This window comes from Trichechus manatus, unplaced genomic scaffold, assembly GCF_000243295.1.
Source record: "Trichechus manatus latirostris isolate Lorelei unplaced genomic scaffold, TriManLat1.0 scaffold00184, whole genome shotgun sequence".
Lineage (NCBI taxonomy): Eukaryota > Metazoa > Chordata > Mammalia > Sirenia > Trichechidae > Trichechus > Trichechus manatus.
This window is the reverse complement of record NW_004444120.1, coordinates 1,255,522-1,270,349: the sequence shown is the minus strand read 5'-3', so window position 1 is coordinate 1,270,349 and position 14,828 is coordinate 1,255,522. Positions and strand designations below refer to the sequence as shown.

Genomic DNA, 14,828 nt, shown 5'->3' with positions numbered 1-14,828 from the left:
GATAATACTTTCTGTGAAGCACTGTCGGAAGGCCTAGCACACAGAGACCATGTTGTAGCTGGTTATTCTGTCATGTTGAGTGAAAGAGAAGGAACCTGGAAATGGCTGCTTTGGAATTCTGACCATCTGATACCCTCCATTTTTCTCATTAATTAAAAAACGTGAAATGTCTTGAGGACGTGACAATGGGGACTTGGAAAGGGCATGAGATTGGAAAATTGAAGTTGGAGAGTGGCTGTTACCCTGGACTCCTGATGGTGGAATCATCTCTTCTCAATTGCAGTGGAAGCTTTGGATTCTTGAAAACGAGGAGGCTGAAGCTAGAGCTTTTGGGGCCTGGCCCCCCTCTCTCTAGCATGCTGCAGGGACATTTTTTAAAGCCATCCCAATGCTGAGGCCCTCTGTATTCAAGCTTGAGGCATCTCCCTGAACTTTTAAACCAAATATCTTCCAAAGGTATTTGGGAGGGTCTTTCTAGTAATTCCCTGTCTCATTTATTCTCAATATTCTTCAGATAAAGTGTAGTTTGAAAATTCAGGTTTTTGTTTCTTTCTTCTCTTCATAGATTTGTGAAAGAAAAAAGACCTACTATATCTCCGAACTTCAATTTTCTGGGCCAACTGCTGGACTATGAGAAGAAGATTAAGACCCAGACTGGAGCCTCAGGGCCCAAGAGCAAACTCAAGCTGTTGCACCTGGAGAAACCAAGTGACCCTGTCCCTGCAGTCTCAGAGGGTGGACAGAAAAGTGACATGTCCTTCAGTCCACCCTGTGCCCACTCTGCTACCTCAGAGGCAGCAGGGCAAAGGCCCGTGCATCCTGCCAGTCTGCCCAGCATACAGCCAGCTCTGCTGGAGGACAGCCCACTGGTACAGGCACTCAATGGGCTCCACCTGTCCTCAGACAAGCTGGAAGACAGCAATAAGCTCAAACGTTCCTTCTCTCTGGATATCAAATCAGTTTCTTACTCAGCCAGTATGGCAGCATCCTTACATGGTTTCTCCTCATCCGAGGATGCTTTAGAGTACTACAAACCTCCCAGTGCTTTGGATGGGACCAACAAGTTATGCCAGTTCTCCCCAGTTCAGGAGGTATCAGAGCAGACTCCAGAAGCCAGCCCAGATAAGGAGGAAGCCAGCATCTCCAAGAAGCCCCAGACTAGCAGGCCTTCAGACAGCCAGAGCAAGCGACTGCACTCAGTAAGAACCAGCAACAGTGGTGCCACCCAAAGGTCTGTCTTATCTCCATTGCATCGGAGTGGGAGTGTGGAGGACAACTATCGCACCAACTTCCTTTTTGGCCTTTCCACCAGCCAGCAACACCTCGCAAAGTCTGCTGCTGGGCTGGGCCTCAAGGGCTGGCACTCAGATATCTTGGCTCCCCAGACCTCTACTCCTTCCTTGACCAATAGCTGGTATTTTGCCACAGAGTCCTCTCACTTCTACTCTGCCTCAGCCATCTATGGAGGCAATGCTAGTTACTCTGCCTACAGCTGTAGCCAGCTGCCCACTTGCAGTGACCAAGTCTATTCTGTGCGCAGACGGCAGAAGCCAAGTGACAGAGCGGACTCACGGCGGAGCTGGCATGAAGAGAGCCCCTTTGAAAAGCAGTTTAAACGCAGAAGCTGCCAGATGGAGTTTGGAGAGGGCATCATGTCAGAGAACAGGTCTCGGGAAGAACTAGGGAAAGTGGGCAGTCAGTCTAGCTTTTCAGGCAGCATGGAAATCATTGAGGTTTCCTGAGAAAAAGATACCTGTGACTTCTGTTGACTGATATTTTTTTTTCTTGTTCACAAAAAATTATTCCCTGTAAATCTGAAATATATATATGTATATACATATATATTTTTGGAAAATGGAGCTATGGTGTAAAAGCAAAAGACGGATCAACACAGTTGTTCCTGCTTAACATCTGCATTTGGGAGATCAGCTAACATTTCTCTCAACAAAAGTGGAAGGGCAGATGCTAGATTTCCCGCTAGACAGATGAAGTGAATTGCGTATCCTCTTGTTCTTATAAAAGCAAGTGAGAGGACAAAATCCTCTGCCATTTTCGTGTTGTGCTACAAAGAGATCTCAGATACTGGTCTTTGCCCAGTCCCTTCCATAGTGCACCTTAGCGCTGAGACTGAGCCAGCTTGTGGGTCGGGTGGGTAGACCCCGTTAGGGACAGAAACCTAATGGTAAATCCAAAAGAAATGATCGCATCAGAAGCTGATCCACAGATCCAAGCTCACCTGACAGCTGAGTGACACATGCATCATTCTCTGGGCAGACCATTAGGGGACTTGCCAAGATCTACTTTAGAGCAAACCCAGTACCTCAGACAGTCAAGATGGAGCTTTCACCACTACCGTGTCTGGGAGCCCGTTTTCTAAGCGTTGTGAATAGGTAGGTAGCTAGTCACACTTTTCAGACCAATTCAGACTGTACATGCACAAATTTCCAGTTGGGCCTGAATGGAGGTAGTTAAATTTTTTTTTTCTCAGCTTTATGAAGAAAGCAAAGGGAAACCATCTAGGATTCAATTTAACAGTCAGGAATCTGGCAGCATAATGATTTAAGCTGAAGTTGGGAGGCTAAATAAGTCTGCCTCCCTCTTTATAAATCAAAGAATTGTTTAAAATGGGATTGTTAATCCCTTAAATAAAGATTAATTTGGTTTCAAGCCAAATGTGAATTTATTTGGGTTGGTAGCAGAGCAACAGCACCTTCAAGTTCTCAGCCAAAGTCGACGTTTTCCATTTCTGTCCCATTGCATGGATGCAGCTTCTAAAAATGTTAATAAGGCAGAATTTTAGAAAAAACTACCAGGAGGGAGAAAACCCGTGGGAAGGTTGAGGACGGTGAAAGCCGCTGAGCGAAAAGTCAGCAGGAAACTTACTTTCTCAGTGTGTGTCGCTTCCTCTCCCCTTGGCAGGCGACGAGGGTGGTGTTTCTACATCTTCCTCAGACTTTCACATTTACTAATAGGGCTGAGCGAGGCTTCAATAAGCAAGGGAATGTTCAGAATAAAACAGCCGGTCTAGGAAGGTGACGAGAAGGTTGTTAAATTTTGTTTAGTTGTTGGTACAGTGGAAAACCACAGACAGGCTATTCTCAGAAACTATCCCCAGCATCTTTTCATTAGAAGGAGTGCATCCAAATGGGGCAAGACCAAGGTGGTCTCTCAGTCCTTGAGCTACAGTCACTGTGTGGAATCAATCCTGGCAGCTGGAAATATGAGGTGATTAGAACAAGTACACAGTGATAGTATGTATCTGCTTTTAAACTTCCTGCCTTGAGTTCTGTCCACTACAGTACGGCCCTCTTTGAAGCCTTAATTTACGTCAGCAGCTGTTTTGTTTTTTGGGGGGTGGTCGTCGTCACTGTTACGTCCTTTACTATAAGTGTAGCTAGTCGCTGACTCATATCTCAGGTTTTTTGATGTTCGAGAAATGGACAGTCCTTTGACTAGGATGTGACTTGATGTTTCCTGTGGTGACTGCTAAAACCAGCATGAAATGACATGATTCAAAACTGACTAACTCGATCATGAGAATTAGGCGCTTCACAGACGTAACTGGTTACGCACAAATAATGTGCAATGATACGGGCATAAAATGAAGGCAGAAAGAGAGTAAACTGCACGGGGAGAACATTGCTGACACATTGAAAAAGTTCTGTTGAATGATCTGAGTTAGTTTTTATATATACATGTGTGGAAATTTTAAATATTCGCTGTAATCAGACATTCTCATGGTTTCACCGTCATTTCTGATGTGTTATTTATCCGACACACCAAATGCCTAACAGCTCACTGCTTCCAGAGCCTGGTTACAACTGTCAAACTTTTTTAAGAAATGAAAGCAGTAGCTCCAATGTTACGTTTCAGGTGGCTTGGGGCACTTGGTTTTGACAAGAGATCTCTTGGCAGAAATCTGCCTTTCATCATTTAGGGTTTCTCTTGATCATGGACACCTTCCTTCCTGTAACTGTGATGTAGTCGTACACCACAGCTTTTAGTTCTTGATCACTAATGTCAAATAATCAATTCTTGGAATCAAGACTACCCTGCTGGAGGGGCAGCCTTGGGGGCAAGTGTCGGAGCTGCGTGGGTGTCAGAGGGTAGCACGGTGGCTGGCTCTCCTCAGCATGCGATCGTAGGGGAAGCCCTGGAGTCTACTAGACGATACGCCTGGTGATTTGAAAGAGTGAAACTAGACCTTCCATGTGAGAAATGCTGGAGAATGGTGGGGACATTTGTAAGGTTTGGTGGAAGGACTGTGTAAATGTTTAAGATGAACACAGTGTTCTTTTGGTGTAAGGCAAGCTGTTGAATGGTTAAACTGTGCATTTCTCATTTTGATGTGTCATGTATGTTAATATGATGAAATAAAATCAAAACTGGTACCTGTTTATACATAAATATGAGAAAGGACCTCTCTTTCCAGCTGTAAACTTGGCGGGAACGGTACTGTCCGAGTTGCCAAAGGAGGCGGCAATGGCACCTACCCCCTAGTCTCACGTAAATGAGGATTTAGCCCAAAATCGGTGGAGTCACCAGATGTGTTATGTGCCCTGTCTCATTCACATGGAACACTAGGTCATTCATTAGCACAGGAAACACTGGACCATAAGCCAAAAGTTTAGTGCCGGCTTCATTCTTTAATTGTATACTAACTGAATGCTACAGGGTGGAAATTTAAAGCACTTGGTAAATATTTTCTGACTGATCCCAGAGCACCCAAGTACAGGGTCGGCAGAAGAAAGATCAGATGCACACTCGTTGCACACGCTAATGTAATATGTAAGTGATTTTGTAATTCTTGTAGGAAGAACTAAGGAGGGGTGGTTACCATCCTTGCCGTGTACGTCTTAACGACCTCTGCTTATAAACGACACCGGACATGACGACTTACATTGACGTATCGGCTTTACCTCCTAGAAGCTTAGCTGCATCCGTTTTTCGATAATTATGTATTAAAGGAAAGAAGCGCCGACCTTTCATTGCGAGCAGATGCAATAATGAACACAGTATCGTCGTTGACTTCATTTAAGTTGGCCGTGAAAGGCTTCTGAGTTGAAGTTAGATTTATGAAAATTTAAAAGCAAGAAGGATTGGACTGGGCGAGCTAGTACTAGAAGAGACCTGTCTCGGCCAGGATCCTGCAGAAAAACAGGTGGGAGCGGGACAGAAGACTAAATGACGTGTTTTCAGTGGGAGACTGTGGATGAAGCGCACGGTGTGGGTCTCAGGAAGGCCTGAGGGTCAAGACAGCTACTTAAAAGCAGACCGATCTTGGAGCCCTTGAAGACCAGCCTGAGCAGGGTGACACTGGAGGACTAGTTTGGATTTGACAACTAAAATCAGACCAGGGCGTGGACTAAGGGGAAGTAGGGAAGGTGTGGATTTTTGAGATGTGAAGGAAAGTCAGGCAAAATTGGAGTAGGCCCTGATGTCCAAAGAGAGATGATGTGAAGCATAGGGCATGTATACTGGGACTAGTCAACAAAACTTTTTACCTCAAAACCTTCACTGTTGTTTTAAATACTGGTTGTGTTTTTTGTGACACTAAGCAGGGATGTTTTAGGTCTAGTAAATAAAATTTGTCTAGGTGTTCTTTTCTGAGTATTACCTTCCCTTGGATATCTAAATGGAAGAGGGAAGTAAGTTATTTCTAGCATTTGTGGATCCCATTCATCCTTGAACAGCATAATTATACTCCCTTATATCTTTAAAGTGTTGCAAAACCAACTGGAAAATTAGAGCCCAGTTCTGCAGATGTTCACGAGTCGATCATATTGTTGCAGTTTATGTGCATAGACATCAAACTGCAGTTATGTAAAAACAGAAGTTTCGTTCCTTTGGTTCTAGCTGAAACACTAGGATCAGTTAGAGAACGCTGTCCCACAGGAAACATAGAACGTAACCTTGTAGAAGCAGTGTTGCAGGTAAACAAAGATAACTTGGAAAGGCTTAGTTCAGATATGGTCTTGCTTCTTTCTGGTCTGGGAATTAATGACAGTTTCAAAGACTGGATTAAAAGTGCCTGGTTCACAAAAGCTTTTAGCATAAGTCTGCTTCACTATATAATAAAAAACAGCAGTAGGAATGAACCTTAATTGGTGAAGAAAAATTAATTGGGCCATCAGTAAATTCCATCAGGTTTTCAACAGTGGTGACCCTGAAAAAAGTCCTAGGAGTTACAGCCGGACACATACACACCAGCACACCATTCTAGTACACAACCAAATCTACAAATCCGAGTCTCTGGTGGAAGCGTGTGAATGGTGCAGTGGTTACCACTGCCTCTGTAACCAGGACATCTTAGTGGAAGCCACCTGCCTTGTGTGTCTGAAGCCTGAGAAATTATTGTAAATTAATTGTATGTTGCCTGGGTAGAACTGAGGGACTTGACACCAATTACCCATTTTCTCTTTTTTCCACCACTGTGGAGGACATCACAAGGGAAGTTCACTGCTGACTAAAGCCTTAATAGGCAAGATGGCAGGAAGTTTAATCAAAGCATAAGCCAAGAATAAGTTTTTAGGCTTAAGATTTCCTGAGCTGTACGTGCCAAAGATTATGGGATGGAGAGGATACAGTCACCAGTCTTCAGATAGCAGAGAATTCCACCTTTGTTGACCTAGCTTTGTCCCTTCAGCTTTTTGATACAGACAGTAGTTGGCCTTCCCTTCTATAAACTGTTGCCTTCTTGGATCGAAGGTGATATGATTAGGACCAACACTTGCTCCACTTGTTGAAGGTCAAGTAGCAAAACTGCTTGGCAGAATAGAAGGAAACCTACCTTTCACCCTCCTAAATGAGAACAGTCCTACTGTGCCATTAACAATACTACCTGGATTCTATTTAGTGCTTGTAGAGCATATACGATCCCAACTGAACGTTCCATCAACTCTATAAACAGTGGACAGGTAAGGATGGTGCGTGGAGCTGCACATCCGCACAGACTTACACCAACTCTTCTATTACCTCCCAAGAGTGGACTTTGGCAGTAGCTTGGACTCCCAGATCCAAGGGAGTAGATAAAGTGTGGCAAGGGGGCAGATTTGGCAGAGATGGGCTTAAAGAATAAAGCCAGCCCTCTTCCTTGGCAATAGTGATCAGGATGACATGTTGGCTGCAAGCTTGCTCACACTCCTCTCTGTGGATAAAGAGCAAGCTCTTGATATTTGAGTCTCACTGGAAAAATAAGCAAGAATGTTAGTTAAAAAAAAAAAACAAACACCATATTGAGTGTATACTCTTCCCACAGCCGACAGTAAGACTTTGTCAGATGCAACTGTATCTTTCTAATCTCATGAGCAGGGACTCCTTCTCTGCGTATGTGACTATGGAGTGGAGGGAAATGGAGTCATATTTTCAGGACCCAAGAGGAGCTCCTTCACTCAGAGGTGTCCATGCCACCATGCATCCCTTCCAACTTAGAACATTCACTTGTATTCCCATAAACTATAATTTTACAAGGTAGAAGCTACACTTAATATCTTCTCACCATGAACTAATCTTGATATAAGCCATCCTCTAGATGTGTTTGGGCATTTTCCATTCTTGAACACTGAAATGATTCTATCACATTGCCATTCAAATATTTCCCACACACCATTTCACAAATGGTGACACTGTCCTTCAGTAACACAGTTATTTAACAGGGAAACTTTGTTAGGTGCAGTCGGGAGAGGCAGTCTAATTAGAAGATATTTTAAAAGAATCCGTTTTACTCTATTTAAGTGCATACCACAATTTGAAGTATTGTCTGGGCCAAGCAGTTAGGGACCTCTTGGCTGAGTAGATACTACTTTAAATGAAGAGTGTTGAGTAATACCATACCTTTGGTTCTCTCTGATCCAACTTAGAACTGCATCTCGCATGGCTTCAGAGCACATCAAATCCAGCAAGACATCCTGGCATTGCCACAGATATCAAGCTGAAGTGTGCAGAGCTGGGTAGTCACTGAGACCAGCATTTTATGCCGTACCAGGGACAAGCTGACAGGACCAGAGCATCATACATGAAAGCTCAGGAATGGGACAAAAACAGACTTCAAGAAGCAAAATAAAACCTACAGTTAACAGAAGCTCTTATCACACGAAGGATCCTGATCCAGCATGGGTCAGGGCCACTGCACAGGCTCCACGGACCGACTGGAAGTTCAGACAAGGCCTGAGCTGTGAAGGTCATGGCGGTTACCTCCAAAGGCAAAGGCTGTTAGTGAACAAGGGCACCTCTTCTGGGCCCTCTGTAGTTCTTAACAGGAACGAAGGTCAGGGTGAGGGAAAGGAAAACAAATTCGTTCTCTCAAGAGTAGGAGAAATTTTACCCCTAAAAAGTCCACCGGAAGAAAAATGCTCACTTCTCACTCTCCCACCCCCATCTTTGGTATCAACATTTTGTCCGTACAGTACTACCGAGTACTACATAGTTGGGTCTGGCTGAGGTGAAAACAAATCAGGAAGACAGTTTCCAATTACACTTGAATGTGAACACACGTTTGCTCACAGCTTCATTTCTGAAGGTTCTTGGCTCTGTCCTGAGCCTTACTAGGGGGAAGTGGTAAAGCTAAATAAATTCTACAAATCAACACAAAAGAAAAATGGCACATATCAGCCACCCCCCCCCCAACTCGCCCTGAACCATTAGTCAGTGGAAACAGCGTGGTTGTAACACCTATAATGTAAGGGTAACAAAGCTAGCGTAAGTCTAAGGAAAACACAAAGAAATGCCCAGAAATTACTACACCAAAAAAAATTACTCATTTGTTGAGTGCACTTCTGTATTTCAGGGTATTAAAAAAAAAAGAAAAAAACCCCGTTGCTGTCGATTCCAACTCACAGCAACCAACCCTATAGGACAAAGCAGAACTGCCCTACAGGGTTTGCAAGGAGCAACTGGTGGATTCAAACTGCCGACCTTTTGGTTAGCAGCCTGAGCTCTTAACCACTGCGCCACCAGGGCTCCATCTCAGGGTACGGAATCCTCAAAACACATTTCATCAGATATTTACTCGTGCAGAGAACACTGGGTAGGTACCTGCTTCAAAATATATTTCATATTCTGAGAAGTTTATCATCTAAGCAGCAGGAGCACACTATGTAAAAAACAAAGTTACTGACAGATAAACCGTTGAGGGAAATGAGACACAGAATCTATAAATTATAAAGGCTCTCATGAAATCTATAACTTGCGCTTAACCGCCACAACTTTTTATTGTAAATTATATGCACATAATACAAGGGGTGAAGTCCAGCTTCTACCAGCCTTCCACTTCAGCTAGTAAAACAAGGATGCTGCAGTATAGGGATCTATTTGAGTGTCCATAAATATAGGCTGATAGATCCATAGGTTGATAAGCAAAACAGGTTCTTCAAAGGAGGGAGCCACTGGACACCTGTGAAATTTGTAAGTAACAAAAGGTAAGAAACAAGCTGTCTCAGGAGCTCAGAATTTAACGTCACGACCAAGACCCAGAACCACTGCTGCTGAGACAACAGGTGAAGATGCTCATGGTCGCTGAGGGATCAAGGATCAGAATCACAGAACGAGACGGACAGCCCACCCAGACCAGCCCTCGCACTTACCAAAGGTCACAGGCAGAAAGGTCCAGCCAGGACTCTTTGTCTGACAACTTGATGCTGCCCCCGATACCTCAAACATCCCACAGTGACGAGATAGACCCATCAGGTACTAACCGAGAAGGAGATCCAGCATAACTCTCCTGACACAGCAGATCACTCAGATTCCCAGATTCTGAGGGACAAGTAAAGTACTGACGTGGGCAAGGACTGGTAACACTATGTCACGAGGCAGGGTTCAGAGAAGCAGAACCACCAGGAACGATATAGAATAAGTGGTTAAAGGAATGTGACCTTAAGCAATTTTATATACCAGTGATACCAGTTGCCGTCAAGTGGATTCTGACTTGTGGTGACCCCATGTGTGCTGCGTAGGACTGTGCTCCATAGGGTTTTCAATGGCTGATTTTTCGCAATTAGATTGCCAAGGCTTTCTTCCAAAATGCCTCTGGGTGGACTCAAACTCTCACCTGTCAGTCAGTAGCCACGTCTTAACTGTTTGCACTGCCAGGGACACCTAAGCAATTGTAGGAGCTGGTAAAACAGTCTCTGTTCATCTGTATCTTCTTCCAGTGCTGAACCTGAATCACAGTAGGCTTGAACTGGTTCATTCCAGTTCAACCCCCTACTGAGAATTTGTATTCCTACCCCAAATATACTGAATCAGTATCTACAGTTTAACAAGATCCCCAGGTGATTCTAAGATTCAGCAAGGGGTCAAACCGGAAGGAACCAGTTCGAAGCCTTGAGTCACAGGGCAGGTGGCTGGGAAGGATGGTGGATATGCAGTAGGGGAGGGGAAGGACAACTGGAACCTGTGGGCAACAAGCTAGAACCTACATCTGCTCTTCACCAGAACCCACACTGGCCTCTCCTCATCTCTAAGCCTTCATCCTTGCTGCTACAGATGACCTGAAGGAGAAGCCAGTCCTCGTAACTGGCTTGGGATGTGGAAAAGCTGAAGGAAGAGATCCATAGGAGTTGTGGGCCCAGCTGCTGCCCATGCCAGAAATTCAACAGATGCTCGAAAACGTGTGTGATGCAACAGGACCTGACCTTCATGACTTTCAGTGAATAAGCGTGGTTACTGCTTGACTTCCAAATCTCACGCAAATTTCTCGTGTGGCCAACCCTAACCAGAAACAAACAGGGAAGGGAATTCTGGGACGTACAGTTCATCTTAGCCAAGCTGACATGTGGGAAAACCACCACGCATCACAGATACTAAATTAACTAGAATTCTCTCCAAAAATACTGAATTTGCCTATTGTTCTTCTTACTTCTCTGCTTCTATCTACTTAGGGCCCAAATCTAAGTTAATACCATGTTTTGTCCAAATTCTTTACAAGAAGAAAAAGAGATGGATGGAGAGCTGGCTCGCTGAGAATTTTCTTAATGCCATGCTCGATCTACCTGTCTGCCATGCTCAGACCATTAGCTGTTGAAACCTACTGAGAAAGCTCAGCCCTTGTAGGCTTAGTTTGCAGCCCACTCTGTGGTTTTATTTGTAAGCCATATTAAGTGCAGTGAAGATAATGGCATCTGAGTCCTGAGCTATTTTTATGGCTCTACAATCAGTCCTTCGTTCTTTGAAGGCGACTGGAATGTTCCTGTGTTCAGGGCTGGGTCCTGATACTCCAGGAACGCAAAACAGGACAATGATGGGGACGCTTAAAAATGCCACTTCCTGTCAATCTAGGTGAAAGGGGTACAAATATTCATTGTATTAGTCTTTCAACATTCATGCCAGTTTGAAATAAAAAAGGAAAAAACAGTAATGATGGTAGGGGGAACCTAGTCTAGCCATGTCAGATATTAAAATGCACTGTGAAATTATCACAGTAAAACAGTATTATAAAAAAACAGTATGAAATAGCATGGAGAGAAAGGTCAGTGGATTAGAATATTATCCAGAACTAGATCCTCAATTGCATGGAAATTTAATACATGACTGAAAGGGTGTTGCAAATTAGCAGGGGAAAGATGTATTCAATAAATGGTGCAGCTTCCCCTCCCATGACGTTTCCTAGAACAACCGTAGCTATGTAATAGGTTTCTAGGTTACAGAACATTTTTCTTGATGTATATTCGCTAATGAATTGCTCTAGCAATGCTTTAAAGACCCAGTAAAATCTTGACTATCAGATGGCATTATAAAGACTTCTTTCACCTGTGTGGCCCAACAAAGGTTCAAAGTATAGCTCCCTGGCCCTACCTCATTGCTTCCAACCCTTCCATGGCCCCCTCTGACCACCTGTGTCTCCTCAGGCTGGATAATTATCTCTACCCCACCTTCCTCCTGCAACCTAAGAGGAAAGAAAGGCCTCAGCTCCCAGAAAAGGCAGAGAAGTCACCCTCTGAAAAGGGCAGATGCTCCCTTGGGCCTCTTCCCTTGGCTCTGGTGTCCAACTTGTCTTTCTAGCTCAGAGGGAATGAACGATCTTGACTGTTTTGGTCTTTACAAAATCCTATAAGCTGCTGCTGCTTTTTTTCCTATGTCTGAATTTCAAACTAAGCTTTCCGTTGAGCTTGGAACGCTCATGTGTCTTCTGTCATCCAGCTGTTGTATGTCATACGTTTTATTCTGGGTTCTAAGAACCCCCCAAGAGCGTATCTGATTAAAATCCAAGATGGAATCGGATAGAGTTTAGTTGAGATATGCTAAATTACGCAGGATGAGTTTTAATCTTACGAACACACTGAAGGCTGCTTTTGACATGTACAAAACACCTTTTGAGTTTCGGAGGAATAAAGGGAGCAAGGGAGCGGTTATCCTGGGCTCGGCAACCTCCCTTTTTCCCGGCTCTCAGTCTCAATTCGCCTGCCTAGATCCGTTCCCTGCATTCCATTTGTGTGTCTGTGTGTCTTTGTGTGTGCATCCAGTCCTTTCTTTCTCCAGAACATCGAGGATGTGAAAAGTACCGCACTAAGTACTTGTGTAGTTACTCAAATTGTGTCATCTCCTAAACTCTCACAGAAATTCAGCAGCGTTTTGCGTTTTTGCTCTTCAGAGAAGAGGGCAGGGGCTGTATAGCCATGTTTGGATCCCCCCAGCACAATGCCTGGCACATCAAATGGGCTTAATAAATGTCTGTGGAATGAATGATCTCTCTTTATGGTCAGCTGTCAAAGCTGCAAGGTACCACAAATGCTGGTTAAAACCTTGCTACAAAAATCGGAGTCCTGCCAGTGCTGATGTAATAAAAAGAAACGTGAACTATGTCTGCATCAAGGAATCCAGTTACCCTGGGAGATGAGCCCGCTGAGGGAGGGGAAAGGAGTCTTCAGTCACCTGATGATGATATACGAGGGACACAACCACCTGGCACACAAACATACCAGTGTTTCATCAGGGCAGGAAGAAGGTGCCCCAGATGAAGACCTGCTGTGATGTCAACTAGTCAGGGGAAGAATAGTAACAACACACAGACCTAGATTAAATTAGTTCTTTATGTTTGTAACCTACAGCCGGAGAGCCTATTGCATAAAATTTCATGAAGGCATCAAGGCTACATAGAGCCTCTTAAAATAATTTGCCCCTTCTCTCCATGTTTTCTTTCAACTAGCTAGACTAGATTATACACTCTCAGTTTAAAAAAAAAATAAAATAAAAACTAAGCAAAATAAAAATAATTCCCAATGCTGAGTTCTGTAGAGAATTCCTAATAATTCAAATGTTCCAACTTCGGTTATCACTGAGAATTAGCTTGGTTCATTTCACATAAGGAAAATGCATCAAGGAAACCGGTAGGGCTAAGTCTGATTTTCAGGCCAGCGGACAGCTTCACATCCACTTCCGGGAGTACCAAAACCTCCAACCAGCTTCAAACCTTGGTCACACGTCATGACTTTGGTTCCAAATGTCCTCAGGGTAGTGGTGATGGTGCCAGGCTCTATCCCACAGAACAACAGCCTGGCAGGATGGGAGAAGCAGCTCTACAGCTTGAGCTCTCGGTCTGGTTTCATGCTAAAGGGCTCCAGCCTCTCGCTCTCGGGCAGCATGCTGTTGAGCCTTTCCATCAGGGGCACAGTCTGGTCAATGCCCATCTGTATGCGGCGGAGGATGGCAGACATCTCATTGACTTTCTGGATCTGCTCCGCATACTTGGCATATCTTTTCTGGCGCTCCTGCATGAAGCTAAAGAGGGTTTCTACAGACAGATCCATCTGTAGAAGGGAAAGAAGTGAAATACATTAAAGGGAGTTTAATCAAGTCCTCTGAAGATGATCAGGTGTACAGCGGGATGTGCTCTTCTCCATTCCTGTCCTCCCTCCCCTGCACGGCTGCAGTCTGACAGCCACTCGGGGGTAAAACTGCAGGAGAAGGGGTGGGTCTCCCTGCCAGAGTCAAAAATGCCAGCCAAGGTTCAAGTCCATTCAAGGGCCCAACTACTTTGAGTCACACTGTTAGGACTGCTTCGTGTACCCTTTCTTCCTCCATTAAACAAACGTTGGGAGCTGGGCTCCCCTTTTGTGGCCTCTTTTCTTCCCCTGACGAAGTTCTTTGGAACCTACCATATGGATAAAAACAGGGAGAGAATCTCAGCTTGTAAGGAACCTCCCCATCGACCCCCACATGAATCCCACCATTAACCCCCTCCCCCTTCTTCCTTGCCAGACCAGGGAAGAACACGGGCAAACCACCAAGACCCCCACTTCTATCCCTAAGTCTGTCTGTCACGCTGCTATGGCCTTGCCTACGTGTCTGTTTACTCCAGGAGCACACCCCTGCCCACCCCAGCATCGTCAAAGTGCTCCTCAACACACGTCACCACAGAACCTCTGAAAATGCTTTTGACAAGAAAGAGAGAGGGAGACCAAAACCTGCCCCCCAAAAAAATACCCAGTTCTATTTTTACGTTGTGTGTGTGAGAGAGGGGGCTGAGGAGGAGGGGAGGTGTCAGGAAGAACAGGAGTGCTTGTCTTTCTGTGTTGTTTCTTCCCTCACGTCTTTTGATATGCCTGGAGGGCAAAAAAGAGGAGCTGGTGGGAGGCGGGCACAGGGAGAGAAAACAAAAAATCCATATGGATGGGAAACTCCGAATAATTTGTAAATAATTTATACCTTCAGAGGGTTCTCTGCAACCCTGTTCAGTCATTCAGCACTCTGGAGGTGGTAAGCCCATAAATTACAGTGTTCCTAACGGTTGACCACTGGGTCTTTTCAGGATAGGAAATTCAATTTAGCACCTACAAATGTGCCACCTTCTGAGAGACAGTGGGGTGATGCGGGGGCCAGGTGGAATCCTCCTA

General features: G+C 44.6%; 2 protein-coding genes across 2 annotated transcripts in view; one reads left to right on the top strand and one right to left on the bottom strand.

Annotated features, from left to right (window-relative positions):
* DUSP16 (dual specificity phosphatase 16) overlaps positions 1–4,397 on the top strand; it is a 94,719-nt gene extending 90,322 nt beyond the window's left edge. Inside the window, exon 7 of the mRNA XM_004387322.2 lies at positions 566–4,397. Within this exon, the coding sequence (XP_004387379.1) occupies positions 566–1,742 (1,177 nt within the window). The 3' untranslated portion in view covers positions 1,743–4,397. The remainder of the gene's footprint in view (positions 1–565) is intronic.
* Positions 4,398–7,368: 2,971 nt separating this feature from the next.
* Positions 7,369–14,828, bottom strand: part of BORCS5 (BLOC-1 related complex subunit 5) — a 99,606-nt gene continuing 92,146 nt past the window's right edge. Inside the window, exon 4 of the mRNA XM_004387321.2 lies at positions 7,369–13,742. Within this exon, the coding sequence (XP_004387378.1) occupies positions 13,512–13,742 (231 nt within the window). The 3' untranslated portion in view covers positions 7,369–13,511. The remainder of the gene's footprint in view (positions 13,743–14,828) is intronic.